Source organism: Cyprinodon tularosa, unplaced genomic scaffold (assembly GCF_016077235.1).
Source record: "Cyprinodon tularosa strain WSP-4 unplaced genomic scaffold, ASM1607723v1 ctg210, whole genome shotgun sequence".
Taxonomy (NCBI): Eukaryota; Metazoa; Chordata; class Actinopteri; order Cyprinodontiformes; family Cyprinodontidae; genus Cyprinodon; species Cyprinodon tularosa.
This window is the reverse complement of record NW_024038779.1, coordinates 922,678-939,831: the sequence shown is the minus strand read 5'-3', so window position 1 is coordinate 939,831 and position 17,154 is coordinate 922,678. Positions and strand designations below refer to the sequence as shown.

Below are 17,154 nucleotides of genomic sequence, written 5' to 3'. Positions count from 1 at the left end.
AAATCAGGATCCTAGCTCAATCTCCTTTCGCTGCAAAAATATGTCTCACTTTAATGTTGGTCTATCATATGGTGTACTGCTAGTATACAATCAGGTTTGTGACTAGAAATGGAAAACTGACATCTTAAAGGGAAATGCCAGTGTTTAAAAAGCCACCATTACTAGTATAAAGTGTTCATCATTTGAGGTCAATCTAAATGATTGGGAGTAGTGTGTAATATACTAAACATGATCATTCTTACAGGTATGCAACAACAAGAAGAACTGCCACTGTGAAGCCCAGTGGGCTCCTCCGTTCTGCGAGAAACCAGGCTTCGGAGGGAGCATTGACAGTGGGCCAATGAGGCTGGCAGGTAGAGAGGGGAATTTTATCCCTAACTTTGCTTATTTATGCATGAAGATATTAAGTCAGTTGGAAAAAGTTTAAACAATTGCAAAATATCTCAATATAAACATATACAGTATGAAATAGCTCTGGTGCCTTTTATCTAGATGTAACAGTCTTATGTCCTGTCATTGTTTTGTGCTGTAGATGTGCGTGTGTGTGTATTAATGTGCGTGTTGTCGTATATGGCATCAGCCGACAGTGTGCTCATTACTGTGGCGATCCTGGTCACCCTGGTTAGCCTCCTGGCAGCCACAGTGATCGTCTTCCTGAAGAGGAAAGCTCTGCTAGGACTCTTCTTCAGCAACAAGAAGCGCACCTTGGAGAAACTCAGGTAATGCATGGTAAAAATAAAACATAACAACTTTATTTTGCAGTTATTTATATGAAAAATGATGCATATAGATTTTCTTCCATCCAAGAAAATACATGTTTAAAAACTTGACTTTAGGTTTATAAAGTCTTAAGTTTATAAAGTGTGTATAATTCTCACTGATGTTAAATGTTGAATTAAAAAGGGATATAAAACGGTGAAGGAAGAAGAGCAACAGCAGAGGAAGTATTCATTTTCTGAGCTTTTTTTTTAATCTTAAATAAGAAAAGCTTCCTATATACAGGTTTTAAAACTGATCATGTCTGTTGTAATGCTGAAAAGTGATGCACATAGTTTTGTTTTGTACAGCTTTCAGAACATTTCCATTCCATAAAGTCCGTATAAATGTTTATAATTATTATAATTAACCTGAGGTGCAAAGAATACAAATAAGAATTCAGAAGCTCACAGAGATACAGAATTGAATTATCTTTCAAATATTTCAAATAATAGGAATTTAAAGATTGAAATCTGAAATTCAAAGGCAGCCAGTGGAGTTACGCCAAAACAGAGAGGATTTCTGCAGCTTTATGTGCGCCAGTCATATAAGAGCAACTGTGGTGCAGTGGGAAAAGAAGTCGCCTTGCAGTTCAAAAGTTGTAGGTTGCTTTGACTTGCCATTGTTAAGTGTTTGAAATAACTAGATATGCATTACGTACACAGCATATATAAAAGCATTTTAAATCAGCTGCAGACCAGTGAGCAAAGACTTGCTCAATCCAACATAAAGTCCATTACAGAAATCTAAGTGGGACAAAATAACAGTGTGGATCACTGCTTCAAAGAGCTGCCTGGTAGACGGAAAAAAAAAATGCTGCCTTATGTGAGCAGGCTGGCCTGTCTAATTGAAAATCACTAAGTAACTTGAAACCCAGACTGGTAGCAGTTGGACGAAAATATGCTGGCGAATTCTCCAATCAGCTGTGATGGACTCACATTGTTCACAAACATTGTCACCTCTTTTAATTCATTAGAATTCCAGGAGTTTAGGGTCAACCAGTTAGGACAAAATAGAAGAGAAGAGTCAAGAAGAGAAAAAGTACCAAACAAGAAAAAAAATAAAGATATTAATGCCAAACTCTTCTGTTTATTTCCAATATGTTTTCCCTGCTGAAATTATTCATTTTTAATCAGATTTTTGCTTTAATTTGCATGTATTACTTGCAGTTTTATCCTCTATGTAAGGAGTAGCAGGTAATGAATTTGCATTAAATAATGTGATTAATACTAAGTTTGAATATTTTTAACTACAGTTATGCTATAGACCAACTGAATAGAAGCCAATAAGAAAGAACTTGTGAACAACTTAAGAAGCCTTCTGTTTTTTTAAATGTATGCAGTAAAAATCATGCAGCTTATTTATGACTTGAATTATTCAAATATGGTTTTTTATCATATTAAAGTATTTCATTGTGATAAGATTTGCTTTATTTGGCTTTCTTGGTATTATTTACTTATTTTCTTAAGGCATCTTTATGGGATGAAATTATAACCAAACGGAACATCAGATGTTATAAAATGTGATCGAACGTTAGCTACAATAGCATAAATAATTTAGCTCACTGATGCTGTGGAGTTATGTAATAATTAATGCTTTAAATGTTTTATCCAAAAATCAGCTTTTAGATCTTAAGTTGCAGCAAGGTGTTGTTTTGACCAGGTTTACTTTTTTCCCTAATGACTATTACACATTTAAAATATGTGGTAAGAATAAGAGCTTATCTTCCAAATAGAACAAAGATGATTTACTGATTTTTCTATTTTGAAAAAAAAAATGTCAATTCACAAAAGAAAACAAGGTTTATTTTGTCGCAATCTGCTTACAGTCATTTTAAATCAATTATGACCTCCATATGAATAGTGCAGCAACTGTATGTACTGTATCACTCCCTGCAAAATAAATGTAGGCAATAACATTAACGTGTAAAATATGTGAGAAAAGACAAGAAAATTGGAACAAGAATAACCTTGTAATGCAGCATTAGACCACTATTTGAAATCTATGTTAAACAGTAATATTTTATTTGATTTAAAGGAGAAAACTGTTTCTGCACATCAAATGTTTTTGATTAGTTGATTCCACAGCTGAGAAAGATAATTGCTATTTCTGATAGATCTGCTATTCTTGGATGTAATTAAGTCCAATCTGTGCCTTTAAAATGGAAAATATGAAATTCAGTCCTGGTTTTAACAAGGGAGTTATTTAAAGACAAGTGTGATAGGATCAATTTTTCTAGTATTTGTCATGGCTCAAGGCTGTGTTTTGGGTGAACTGTAGCAGTGTGAGTTTTTTTTCTTGTAAAGGCACTATTACAATAATCTAACAAACAGAAAAGCATATATAGGTTTATCTTTCATGCCTGTACCATCAACATTTTATTCTGATGTCTCTATATTGTGGCTTTTGTGGAGTTTTTATGCTAGAGTTAAAATGTAAATCAGAGTATATGAATGCCTAGAGTTTCTTGAATTTTCCTCTTTTTTTTTTCTTTTGTGCCGTCTTTAGCCTCATCACATCTATGTGACGGCTGGTTTCCACCTTTCCAATTTTGGGACCCAAAACGATTACATCGGTCTGTTCTGCATTAGCCTGGAGGAAATTCTAACCAATCTGTTAGCACATTACTGTACAGTATTTGGAGACTCCAAGTGACTCTAGTGGACTATGCTAAAGCGGTTACTCAGAAATATAAAGTTTAATGTCACCAGCACAATTGAGACAAATATAGAGACAAAGTCCAATGGATTGTTTTTAATTTTCTTTTTTTGGAATGACTATGACTTAGAAGACTGAGAATCTTCACCAGCGTCACCAGCATAGATATTATGAGATATGAACTACTCCAAACTCTGAGCAGGGGGTCATCAGTTTAGGATAGCACGAAACCTTTCCAGTCTATAATTTAGAAAGTTATGAACAACCATTTGAAATGCAATATTGTTATCATGCAAAGAAATAATATTGAGATATAGGCTTTTGATGCAGACCTATATCAAACTTTTACCAGTGCCGCCTGACTGTCCTGGAACTTCTAATGAGGAGTCTATATCCCATAGTTCCCCCGGGATATAATTATCAGATGAAACAGTTATTTAGTTATTTATTATTTATGTATTTATTATTTAGTCAAAATCTTATCCTGTTCAAGTTATGCAGATGTGTTGATCTTCATTAGTCAGTAAATCCTTCTAAGAAAAGAGCTACTTGTCTGGTCTTTACCTCGGTTCACTCATATGGATTACACCTATAGGAAAGCAGATACATTCACACAAATTCAGAGAATTTGGGAAACCATAAACAATGCTTTACCTTCTATATAGTAAACTAAAAACAAGACAAACAGGCTTCTTACCAGCTTACGCAAAGTTCTCATCCATGTTAAAGCATTGATGTAGAAGAAACATGCGTAAAAAGTTGCCTAGTAGGTAAAAGTTTGATTCCAAGAGAAAATGAAAAGTTTTTATATATATATATATATATACTCAAAACACAGTATTACAGAAACAGCTGCCTTTTTGATGCATTTAAACACCACAAAGTGTTGAATATTAATATTCAACAGTTTATTTATTGGTTTATTGATTAATATTAAATATTAATCAATAAACCCAGTCCATCTCATAGGAGTCTGCCCAAATCAAAAGCAATTTTCAACCTTTGTATATATACCTTGGTTATACCTCAAATGTTATTAATAAATAACAGTTTTCTGTTCTTATAGATCTGTGGAGGCAACCAGGCCAACTAGTCCCATCAGGACTGAGTCCAGGTACAGACCCACACCACAACGCAGGCCTCCACCCAAACCTTCTGCGGCCAATGTTTGTAAGGTGAGTTGCTAACTAATATTTCTGACTGTGTAAAACCTTATTGTTTGTATTTTGATGACCTCCAGCTAAAACTCATTTCTGAATCATCATGCAGCTGGGTTTGTTGATCGAATAAGATCACAGCAGGCTGGAAAATTGATTCAGCCTCACCGTATCTCAGAAGGTGGAAATATTAATTTCAGTGCTGTTGTTGACAAGACATGGCCAAAGTGTAATTGAGATATTGCGTAACTGAAATGAGATGTAGGATGGTGAAATTCAAACCACTCTAATGTTTGTGATTTCTTTTTCCTGCAAGGGGAGCAGAGTTGATTGATTCAGGCTGTAGAGGTAAATAGGGTTTGATTTGTTTGCTGAAAATGATAAGCACAAAGGGAGATTACCTATTGTTGTGTTTGTGTCTCTGTCCCAAAATAAAATAAAGTGGACATTTATATGCATGAGAGTGTGGATCTGATATGGGTTAGCAGTTTCCTCCGTCTACAACTGCTGAGGATGAAACTTCTATCAAATGTCATAATCTAGCATAGAAGTTCATCCAGTTTATCTTTTTTATAGCCCAACAGAGTGAATCTCTTAAATAGCCTGTCCGTTCTTATTATTGTAACATTCCCAGCCAGTCGCAGATGTCAGTCTGTATCACAGCAGAGCTCTTTTAAAAAACATCTCCACTGCTTCAGTCTGCTTTTGTGAGTTTTTGTCGAGCAGCCAAATCCTTTCTGACCATTTAACATGCTTATTGGTAAGCTCTGGACTGATAAAATAACAGCTGGTCGAGACATTTGGTCAGACTCTGGATTTTACAAGTCCAGAAAGGATTATTCAGTTTTTTAATGACTCTAACATCAGCAATGTGCACAGAATACACAGAGTCAATGTTATAACAGTACTTCTCTCAGTGGTCTACCCCAGGAAATATAAGAAGTTTCTATGGAAATTAAAAACAGTAACCAGCAGAGCTTCGTCAAAGGCTTTGATCAGGAAATAAGAACTATTCAATCGGAAAGACTGAGCTTTAAAGTCGTTTTTTTTTAATAAAACAAAAGAACTGAGTTACAATAAGCAATACTGCAATTCTTACAGTGACTTCCTCAGGGATAGAAAGAGTGTCAAACATAAAGAAAGGAAACCAGGGGTACTTTCAACAGCGAAAAGGAAAGGTTATTTGCAGCAATAATTCTTCCAGTTGCCTTGTTCAGTAAAGAAATGTGGCTGAATGAAGAAGCACTAGGCACTAGTACTTCATATTTCACTAATGTTCAGTTTAGATGGTTTGTATGCTTCAACTTAGTTTTACTTTCAGTCTTTATACTGCGATTAGACATTGAGCTATGTTGTTTTTAAATACCGAAAATCTTCTTTCTCCTATCAATTTTCTTTTAGCCTTCTTTCCTGAGTGCAGAGCCTCTCCTCCCTCCTCACAACTTCCACTCCCACAGTCTGCGCAGACTCCCTCTCTACCAGCCTCTGCACATCAGCCAGCCCATGCCGGTGTCTCTAAGCGTGGGCCAGCCCAACCTGCCTCCTCTGCCCACTCACAACCATAGAGTCCTGGCCGCTCGCTCACCGGCCTCACCGCCTCGAGTGCCACCGTTTCTAAGCCTGCCACGCAAGCAGTCTTTGTATAGAGTGGAGCAGGTATGTCTGAGTAATAACACCTTTGTAAAGTACTCATTATCTCTGCAGGTGTTGTCAAAATCAAGCCTAACCCCTCCTCCTCTTCAATATCTCTATGGGCTTCGGCTCTAGCCAACCTGGGTTCTAAGATCTTTGAACATAGCAAGTATGACCCTGTTCAGAGACCTTTAGAGATCTATTTGGTTGGGCGAACAGACCTTTACTCACCCCCTACACCGTTTTTAAAGTAGCTTGTTCTGTTGTTGCTTGTGACAGAACAAGCAACCTAGAAGCATGGGGTCATCTGCTACCCATCGGCTGTGCCTGGTTAATGGCTCCTGTTCACATACTTCTTATTTTGGTCAACAAGGTTTTAATGGCCAAAGCCTCTTTGTGTCGTGCAAGAGCGACAGTCATTTCTTTCCAGGAGTTTTTCCACAATCTGCTGATAGTGGCAATGGCCTAAATCACGATGTTCACTTTTTTTTAACCCTAGCCAGCAGGAGCTCCTCGTTCGCCATGTTTTCAGCGCGTATCTGTCCACATAGTTACAAATTTTCGTAGGTGCGTGGTGCAGAAATGTTGTCCATTGTGTCAAGCATAAACCAAGCTGAAGGCTGACCACCAAGGAGAGGATTTTGAGCTTTTTTGGGGAGTAGACAGACCAATGCTGTAGATGGAATCAATGTTCGCAGATGGCTCTCAGTTTCCTGAATGATGAAATCATTTGATCCCTGAAGTTCCTCTTATGAGTGGCAGAGCTCTGATGTCTAGGGCAGTGTCTCAACAGCATAGCTCACCACTTGCACATCTCTGTCGGCTGCACAAGCTGAGGTTTTGTCCCGTTTTAATATGACCTCACTGTTTGGAAGACCCCTCTGGTATCATTAGGCAGGCACTACTGACTAGTTCAGAGTCACAGCACAACTTTCAACTGACCCTCAGAACCTGAACCCCCAATTTGGAAAGACTCACAGTGTTGAGTAGTGGGCATTGATCTTGCTGGTTCCCAAAGACACAGTGTCCATGGTCGTCTTCCTGGGGTTTCTTCTCTTGATGCTCTTCCTGTCTTTTTTTTTTAACATATCTTCCATGATGAGACCAAAGCCTTCCACAAGTCCTATGTATGCCTTTTTATGTATTTTGGAATCATTGGTGTGTATTGCTTTTACATTCCACGAAAAGGTGATTGTCCTTAGGAGCTAATCTCTAAAGTTGCTTTCCCAATTAAAATGAACGTGTTAATTAGGATTTTGCAAACACTAACAATAGGCATTTGACTCCCTTACCATCTTGCAAAACAAGCGGAGTCTGGCCCAGAACTACTGGCAAACTGCATCGCCTCTATTCCCCAAGAGCTGCATATCTGGGGACGCTATCATACTGGGCTAGCATTGATGATGTCATCAGTGCAACAGAAATCAAGAAAGTAAACAATGGATTGCAAGTTTGTGTGCTTTTTTGTTTCCCTCTTTTGTCTGTCCGAATCCCTCTTGCCAGTGCTGCACCATGTTTATCGAATGCAAGCAGAGCTGTTTTGTTTTATCAGACACAACTAGAGTGATTTTGTGATGTACATACGGTGCGCTCCAGGGCATCCTGTAAATTAGCGGGTTGACAGTGAACTGTTCTAAAAGCCGATTGTTCCCTGCTTTAAACAGGTATATTAGACCTATTTCGGAACTTTCCACTCTTAAATAACTGCGGGCTACATGTAATCTCCATCATACATCTTTGAGTTACAATGACATGAACGAATGCTAAATATTCAAAGTCTCAATCATTATATCCATATTCATGTCATAGATAACCATAGATTATTCTGGTTTGAGTACTTTGTTACTGTACTAGTAAGTTATAAAAATAAAATCAATTATCCTGTTTAAATTCATCAATACATCAATACAGTAGCTCTTGCAGGCATGCAGGGTGCTCCTATGCTGGTTTCTTAAAAAAAGTTCACTTCCCCTTTTTCTCCCTAAGACTGTAGTAACATATCCCTTCCTCTTTTGCTCCACACAGTCAGTTAATGAGTTAGATGTTATGTATTCTTAATTATGCTGTTTTTGTAATAATCTTTTGCATTGAAACAAGGCTGACCTTACCTCATTTGACACAGGGTCTCATTTTTGACCATGAAATATCTAAGGTTTTAGCATTTCCAAAGGAAAAAGCGTGTGTTTCATCGTCTGACTGTATCCAACCGTCCACCATTAATACTGAAGCCATGAAATTGGCCAGATGTTCTCCTTTTAGGTGTTGATTAGATTTGTAGTGGATGGGTGGTTTGGTTTCTAAGGACACTGTGACATCTCAGATTGTATTCATTGGTTAAATCAGAAGATTTCCTGGCTTTTAAGAGGAAAATGGAAAAAATCTAAATTCTTTAAATCTTCAATCTAAGCAATTTTTGTGTTTTTGAACCCCAGCAGCTAAGGAAGATCACTTAAAGGCAAAGTTTTCAAAATATTCTGATCAACCAAATTACAGAACTTATTTTTTTATGTCATTCATGGTTTTTAAAAGCTCAACATCTAAAACTGCAATGCCATCGTAAAAGTATTAATTAATCTGTAATTGCTGCTCTTTTAAACCATTTATCTGTAATGTAAAATATATGCAGAATGTACTTAATGACTTAAAACTTAACAAGTGTGTGTCCATTTGTAAAGGTAACCTTGTTCTGGTTGGTTTGTGCTTGCCTTTATATCACCAGCAAATAATTAATCTTGCTCCCTTTGTGCTCCATCCTCTGAGTGAAGTTTTCGTCTGAGTAGAGCCAGTGGGGTTTTGGGTGCAGAACAGTTAATAAATCCATCTGTCAGCCTATTTAGGCATTCCTGTAGTAACATAGCAATAAGGGCTGTTCTGAATGTCAGGAATCGAAATTTGCAGATGTAATATTAAAAAAAAAAAGACAAGGATACTGAACTATTTTACTTTTGGGGAAGGAAAGTAAAAGTGCTGCAGATGAAAAGCTAGTGCATAGAAAATCCAAAGCTCCACAAGTTGTATTTGCATTGCCTTTGACTACAATCATTCACATGAGCAGCATTAAAAAAGTGTTTTCTTTTCAAATATACAGAAATAGAAGTTATAGAACTTTTAAATGGTACTTGTGATAAAAATTACACATTTATAAAAATTTAAAAAAAGTATAAAACCAATAAACTGATTATTAATATTTTAAACTATTTTAACTTGGATCCCACACACAAGAATAGAATAGAATACAATATTGTAGAACATAATAGAATAGAATGTCCCACAGTGGGGAAATCCTATTGTGACAGTGGGAAAGCAAGTATTCAAAAGACATCTTAAAGGTACAGTACACCCACACAAGACCAGAGGTGGATAATCCAGGTCCAGAATGTTTCCAAAGATTCTGTGCACACCAAACACCTAGTTAAGTGAACAAATGAAGGAAAGGTAGGCAGGGTTTTTACATGTTGGATCTGGATAATCCACTTCTTCCAAGAATGAAAAAGAACATGTAAAACCTCAAATGTTGAGCAGAAATTGGCATACTCAGATAAGAAAAGAGTAATCTTCCAGTAAAAAAAAAAAAAAAAAAAAAAACAGCAGCTGGTTTACAGAAAGCTGAAAAAGCTGTGTGAATGAGCATGAGTGTAGAGCAACACTTCTAGCAGCTGGGCGCATAGATATGCAGTAGCGTTCCTTCAGGCACCTAGGGTGCAGCCGTCTTTCACTATGGCGCCTTTCCAGCTGAGCTGTGAGACAGTGTCCAATAGTAATGTTATTTTTGTTACAGTCCCTCTGTCTCCCACTTGCACTGTGTCCAGAGGGCATTCTAGGAAAGAGCTAGCCTTTCTAATAAGCTTATCCAGCTGCTTCCTCTCAGAGACAGATAAACTGCAGCTTCAAGCCACCACACTATAAAAGATGGCCGTGCCACCACACAGTCAAATAAGGTCTTACATATGCTGATGAAGATTCTCAGTCATCCAGGTCATAGTTATTCCGTAAAAGTTCAAAAAATAACCACTGGACTTGGTTTCCAAGATTTGAAGACGTTTCGCCACCTCTCCAGGAAGCCTTCTCAATTAAAAAAACGGAAAAGGATTACGTAAGAAGTGTCCCCTGCTCTCCAAAAGTTTCTGCTCTGACCCTTCCTTTAAAAAGTTTTAGTGTTGTTACTCTAGTTTATATCTGATAGGTGAACAGCCCCTATCCTTATAAGATTCCAGCATCTCATGTGTTGAACAGTGTCAGTATAGTGGGTCAGTGCTGCCAGCTACAGTCTCATTACAGTGGATTTGGGGTTTGATAGTTAATATTTAGCCACAGGGATTTTTGGTGCTTCCACAGCTGTGGTACTTTCTGCAGCCTGAGACTAATGGTGAAGATCTTTCCCATGATGGAAGGTTTACTGGTGTTGCTTCACCTTTATTTTTCTACAAGATTGTAAGCATTTGAGATTTGGATAGAGCAGCAGTAGTTTTAAGAAAGAAAATGATTTATACCTTTTCTGCTTTATATTTGTTTTATACCAGAAAAGCCTACTACAGGGAGAGCTTGGATCTTAGAAGTTGTATAGTCATTGGGATTAAAATTGCAGTTCATTATAGATAATATATATAATTGAAAAAAATCATACATTTATACAGTAATCTAAAGCAAAAACCAACATGGTGTCCCAACAGTTTTTAAAGTTTGTTTTACAAAGTTCACAAAATAGACTTTTCCTTTAGATATCTCAGTTGGTTTTATTTGGGGTAACAAATCAACTCTGGACTGAGCCTTAATTATTCTAATTAAAAGCAAACAAACATTTTAACCTTACACCATTGAATCAGGGCTGTAAAATCCACTTGAACGACAATAAGATTTAACCTTTTAAATAATATAGACCCTTGTGAGGCCAGTAAGCCAAGATGCTCAGTGGATGTATTTATTGGTTTTAGCTTTCAGTAAATAACAATAGATAAAGATATTAATAATCTCATATTGTGTCAGAAAAATCAAATCACCATTATGAGTATATGAATATACTGTTTTCAACTAGCAAGCTAAAAGAATATGAAGTTAAAAAATTGACCAATATATGACCATCTACTTCTGTTTTTTAGTTTAATTTAATAGTCAATTTAAAATGTATATATTTATTGATCACAAAGTAAACTTTCACTATGTTTCAACAGGATGTGCCTATTTAAAAAAAGAAAACAACCTGTCAAATCAGACAGCAGTGGATGACTCCATGTCTGAATTGACTGAAAAACAGCCGATTCATATTGTTCCTGCACTCCGCATGAATCTGATAAGATGCTGCAGAGATTTTCCTGACATTGTACTGTTGTGGGATGCAATAAAAATTCTAAATAACTTATTTTGGGTCACAGCTGGAGACCTTTTTATCAGTTGTCTTGCCGTCCCCACGCAGAATGCTACCCTGAGCAGTCAGCTGGAATGGCTGTCTCATAAATAGCCACTTGATGCCCATAATAACAGCTCTGAACACAAGATATCTGGGGCCTGTTTGCAATAAAGATTGAGGGTTCCCCAGCTGCCTAAACAATAAAAGGTTGTTACCTGCTAATATCGTGAATCCATTTTTTGCTGCAAATGATCAGAAAGAGTGCAGACATCATATGTAGGTCACAAGCGCATGTGGGATTCTGCTGGTATTTAACAGCATCCTAACAACCACAAACAAAACATACATATTTAAGACTGTATTACACGCTCCCCTGCTGGTTTAGCCTAAATGTCTTTGAACTGACTGCTCCCCTGTGATATTAAGGCATTTACTGAGGGCAAAAAGTATTTTTTTACTTGTATGGAAAACTGATGGGGAGGCAGCCTGGGTTTGTTAATGGTTTATTTTCTATCATGTTGTTCTGAAGCTTATCAAATGATGGAAATATATATTAAACATTTTGTGTTTATGTTCAGATAAAGCGAAGGAAACGTTTATCTTGCTTTGACAAAATGTCAAACCAAATAACTGCATGTATTCCACATCCTCCAGCTGTAAGAGCTGCGTGTAAAGCAGCGACTCAGATGACTGTGCAATATTTGCCTTTGCATTAAGAAAAGGAAACACTATCAAGATTTCAGTGAATGTTTTCCTCAAGCAATTCTGCCACCAGCTCCAGTCTTGAATTATTTCACTCAGACCTGTCCGTTCAGCTACATCACCTGCTCTGATAGGAAACCGTTTGCTTGTGATAATATTCACACAGATTTTTATAATTGGATTTCTGGAATGTCCCACTGTTTATCTTTAATTCCCCCCTGCAAACTTGCTTTGATGTAGATTTATAGGGGGGTGGGGAGTGCTGAGCTGATAATGGAACTTAGTCTGGATAAAACAACATTTTTACATATCTTCTTTGGTACCTAAATATGAACATTTTGAATTTGTGAAACCTATTATTAGGCCCCACATTGTAGCTTTATTCAGTCATTAATACATTCTAACTATGATAAAATCAGTTTTTATTAACAGATCTCATTGACAAAAAATGATAGTGGTCTCCACTAGATATTTATAAGCTTAAGAAGTTGCCGTTGATTTAGTGGTGCATCCTCAACCACTGCGACAATATAGCAAAAGTATTCAGTTAAAACCACAAACTTCCCTGTATTGTATTAAAAATGAATATAATAAACCAACACAAGTTAGTGCTGACACTGCCTTTAAACTCCCTTATTAAGTAGGTGGAGTCCACCCTATTTATTTTACATTCAGTAAAAATACAGCTGGTCTATGAATCCCTGAAATAAAACTATTTGGCAAAGAGGAATTAGGAGGAATTGCTACCTCAACAAGTTGGAAAGCAGATGGAGGTAGAAAAATACATGCAGCTTTAATAGCACAAAAAGGTCACTCTATAGTTCCTTCCCTCATAGGATTAATATGCACTCCACTTTGTATTGTCTTGCTTGATAAAATCCCAATAAAATATGTAAGTTTTTTTGGGTTGTGGTTTTTTTTTTTACTTGTAATATCATCTACTTTATCTGTAGAGCGATTTAAAACAGCTAACAGCTGAAAACAAAGTGCTGAACATAGCTAAAAATTATAAAACTTAATAAAAGAATAGAAAAATAAATAAAATGAAAAAATAAAAGAATTAAATACAGCATTATGATTTAAAAAAATGTTTAAGCTAAATCAAAAGTCATAACTAAGTCCTTCTAGTCTTAAAAACCAGCCTTGTTTTAAACTTGGTCAGTGAATTTACAGTATATATAATAAAATTGGACAAATTTAACAGGTATGAATATTTTTAGTCATGTCTTTAATCAAAAGAAGCAGTAACATTTTTTTAGTTCAAGTTGAGAAATAAAAAAAAAAATGATGAGGAGCGTTCCTATTTATCCTTTAACATACAACAAATTAACTTCTCCGTAAGATAAAATTTTCTAAAAGCCTATGTGAGATTACCCTAAAAGGGAAATCGTTACATTTAGCGGTGGCGATATGGTTGCTACTGTTACAAACATAATATATATATATATATATATATATATATATATATATATATATATATATATATATATATATATAAGAGGATATTAGGAAAAGCACAAAGTCCTACAGAATGATCTCCTTTTGCAAAGTTTTACTGGCAGAAACATTGGCAAGTTGGAGTGCTCTGGGTCTTTAACAAGTTTTTAACCTCATTAGCTGACAGAACTGTCATGTTTTGGTTGTGTTTATGTTCTAAGCCTTTTTTTCCTTTATGTGACTACAGATCACTTTAGGTTTGCCAAACTTTGTGTTCTGTCTGGATAATGGCATTGTTGTTTATTTTTGTCTGCATATGGCTCCTGTTTGACAGCAGCTGGAAAGCTTGTAGCTGAAGTTTATCACCTCCTCACATAGATTAGAAACACACCTCATCCAGATAACCTTCCCCAGTCTCACAGCTCTGCCATGGAGGTGATGGGGGGAAAGAAGTTGGAGGGGTGGGATTTATCTCATGCTTGCTGGGACTTTTCTCAGAGGATGCTGTGAACACACTGCCCTCTAGAGAAACATTGCAGACATCTGCAACAAACCATAACCCATTGTTTCAAAAATAAGTCAATTCTATATATTCCGCATCCATTTCAAGACAACATTAGTGTTATGGTTTTTTAAGAATTACGTTCAACAAATATTGATTTCAATATGTGAAGATGTCTTTTTTTTTTTTTTTCATCAGGACTTTGAGAAGCCCAGTCCACCACAGAAACCCCTGCCTGCTGACCCGTTAGGGCGGAGCTCTCGGCGTGGTTACAGCATCACGCCAACAGGGGTCCACATCCCGGGGGCTGGAGCCATCCCAGTACCTATCCCCAAGGTTCCTAGGCCTCCACCAACTATACCCTTACCCAACAGGTCTGTCAAGCACATAAAAGGCAGATTCTGGATTATATGCCAGCATATCTGACAACTGACTGATATAAAAGATATTTGTAGAATTTATGGAATGAAGATTTTAGTATTTATTTTGATGAAACCAACATATAATTTCCTCCATTTTACAACTAAGGTGCATCACAGGAAATCACATGAATACACCTGCTGAACAAGCAGGTGGACATGTGAATACTTTTGTACCTAAATCATTTTACTCTCCTTGTTCTGCTCCATTAAAACTGTTGACCTTTGTCTGTTTCAGACCTGTGCCAGCGTTGCCCTACAGACCACCAAAGACTCAGGAATGCTGAAATCTTGACATGTGGATAAGTGGAATAAGAAAACTACACAAAACAGAAAGGAACAACAAAAACATTCTCGTTTTTGCACTAATTATTTGGACGAGAGTCTGTTGGACATTTTGAACTACAGGAAAAGTTACTGTGCAAAGTTTATGGAAGAACAGGGGATGACCGTCACACCTTGGTGCTACACCTCTAAAAGGTGCTTTGCTGTCTTCACTCAGGTACTCTTGAACTATTTATCTATTTATTATTTAACTCTTATGAGTTTGTGCCGGATGAAGAATTTTCCAGAAGGAGAATTTGAGAAGACAACAAAAATAAGGTCATTTTTATGTTTTACATTATTTTGTGTTTTTTTTTTACTTTTTCTTTTGATAAATGCTGTAATCAAAGATTCTTTTGAAACAATTGATCTCTCCTGGGTGATGGATTTGTTGACACATTCAAACTTGAATGAAAATGAAAAGAAATGGAGACCAGCTCAGTTTAGTAGTATTATTTATTTAGTTTTTCCCTTCATGGGGTTTGCAAAACCAAATGTATTGTATGTTTTTTATTTTCTATTTTGCTTGAAATATGAAGCAGTTATGAGACCATGCAGCTTTTAAGATAAAAATTGAAAATGATTCTTATTGGCCCCCTAATTTCCGTTCCCGTGCGTCAGACTGGCTCCGACGTGACCTTCCAAGCATGTGTTGGATACTCAACATGATATCCTGATGCCAACGAGACTGCAGAGTGTGGACAAAGTTTACTATGTGATAATGTTCTAGAGAATGCTTCTAGCCACCAATTCATCAGTCTTAATGTTGGTGTTTGTATGTTTAATGTTCACGCTCACTTTCTTCTCCATCCTTATGGCCAAGATGGTTGACCTCAGCACTGTCAGCTTTCCAAGTTCCACACATTGGATTACAATAAATATCACCTTTTTTTTTTAAAGTTGTTTTCGATTTGTCTTTTGAGTTTCTTGGCTGTTTTTTCCTGCATTTATCATTAACTATTGTATCTGGTGTTGCACTTCCGGTGAATTTTTCAGTTCATTTAGTAGTCCACAGCAAAAATGATTGAAGTCTGGAACTGATTTTTGTTTCTCTACATGAAAATGTGCTCTCCTCAGAAAAGTGTGAAACAGTTGAAGTGATAGCCCACTGTTGGTAAATAAACGTTAAAGCTGTTGGAATTATATTGTTATTGTATGTTCATCAAATTGTCTGTATAGTGTAAATATTTAGTATGTAACCATTTTCCCTCCACTTGGTCTGTTTGTCTTTTATTCACAAGCACAGAAACATAAGAACTGCTCTGAGGCTGTGCCCCGTTTATACTTCTTTTAAATGTTTTTAATATTTCGGCATTTATAAATAACTTTTCGGGCTGGTTGTTGAATAAGGAGCACCAATAAAAGATTTTTTTTTTTGTGAGAATGATGATTAATGTGTGTTTTTAATTTCATTTTAACCTCCTAAAAAAAGGTGCAACAAATGGATCGTTCATTTTAAGAAATGTTAGACTGTGGTTGGCTGATCAATACTGCCACCTGCTGGAAGATGAGGGAAGTTGCAGATGTAGGAGTCGCCTGGTTCTCTTATTTAAAGGTTTTCACACAAAAAAAGGTCATTAACAGAGATCAATATTAAAAGTAATTCAGTTTGAGGTGTTAATCATAGATGAAATCGTTTTTCAGAGTGATATATTTTTAGTGTTCATTTTATTAAGATGATCATGAATTACAACTCTAAAAGCCCAATATGTTATTTCCCATTAAAATTATATATTTCCTAGCAATAATAAAAAGCCTAAAAATATATATATATTTCCATAAAATTGACCAGATATATACTAGATTTTTATTTTATTTTTTTACATAATGCATGACAGCATCAAGAGTGGCATGGAGGTTATCATCCTGTGGTACTTCTGAGGCCAGTCCGTCATCTCCACTGTTGACACTGTTTCCTCCTGGAAAATGAACTGTTTAGCAGAGGGATCATGAAATGCTTTAAAAATGGTTCAGCCTCAATATGTTCACTATAATAACTTGGATGGAAAATTATATGTATATATATATATGCTTCGTTTATTCTTAACGTTAAAATAAACTGGTTCATGCTCTTTCTGTTTATGTTTGTAGCTTCTCTTATTCATGTAATATGGTTTAATTTGTTTTTATTATGAAAAACAGACATTCATTTATTTTAAAACCATTTTTAAAAAGTGCATCAACTTGTGTAGAAATATTTTAAAGAATAAAAACAGATCAGAG

At 36.2% G+C, this 17,154-nt stretch overlaps 1 protein-coding gene across 2 annotated transcripts in view; it reads left to right on the top strand.

The window, feature by feature from the left end:
- The window catches only part of adam12b (ADAM metallopeptidase domain 12b), a 132,862-nt gene extending 116,547 nt beyond the window's left edge, over positions 1 to 16,315 (top strand). Inside the window, exons 18-23 of one of the 2 annotated variants that reach the window (XM_038285366.1) lie at positions 245 to 353; positions 581 to 719; positions 4,481 to 4,589; positions 5,973 to 6,227; positions 14,387 to 14,562; positions 14,846 to 16,315. In XM_038285366.1, coding sequence (XP_038141294.1) covers positions 245 to 353; positions 581 to 719; positions 4,481 to 4,589; positions 5,973 to 6,227; positions 14,387 to 14,562; positions 14,846 to 14,894 — 837 coding nt within the window. In that variant the 3' untranslated portion in view covers positions 14,895 to 16,315. Of the gene's footprint in view, positions 1 to 244; positions 354 to 532; positions 720 to 4,480; positions 4,590 to 5,972; positions 6,228 to 14,386; positions 14,563 to 14,845 lie in introns of both variants that reach the window. The other variant, XM_038285365.1, reaches the window with a different exon arrangement.
- Positions 16,316 to 17,154: the final 839 nt, after the last annotated feature.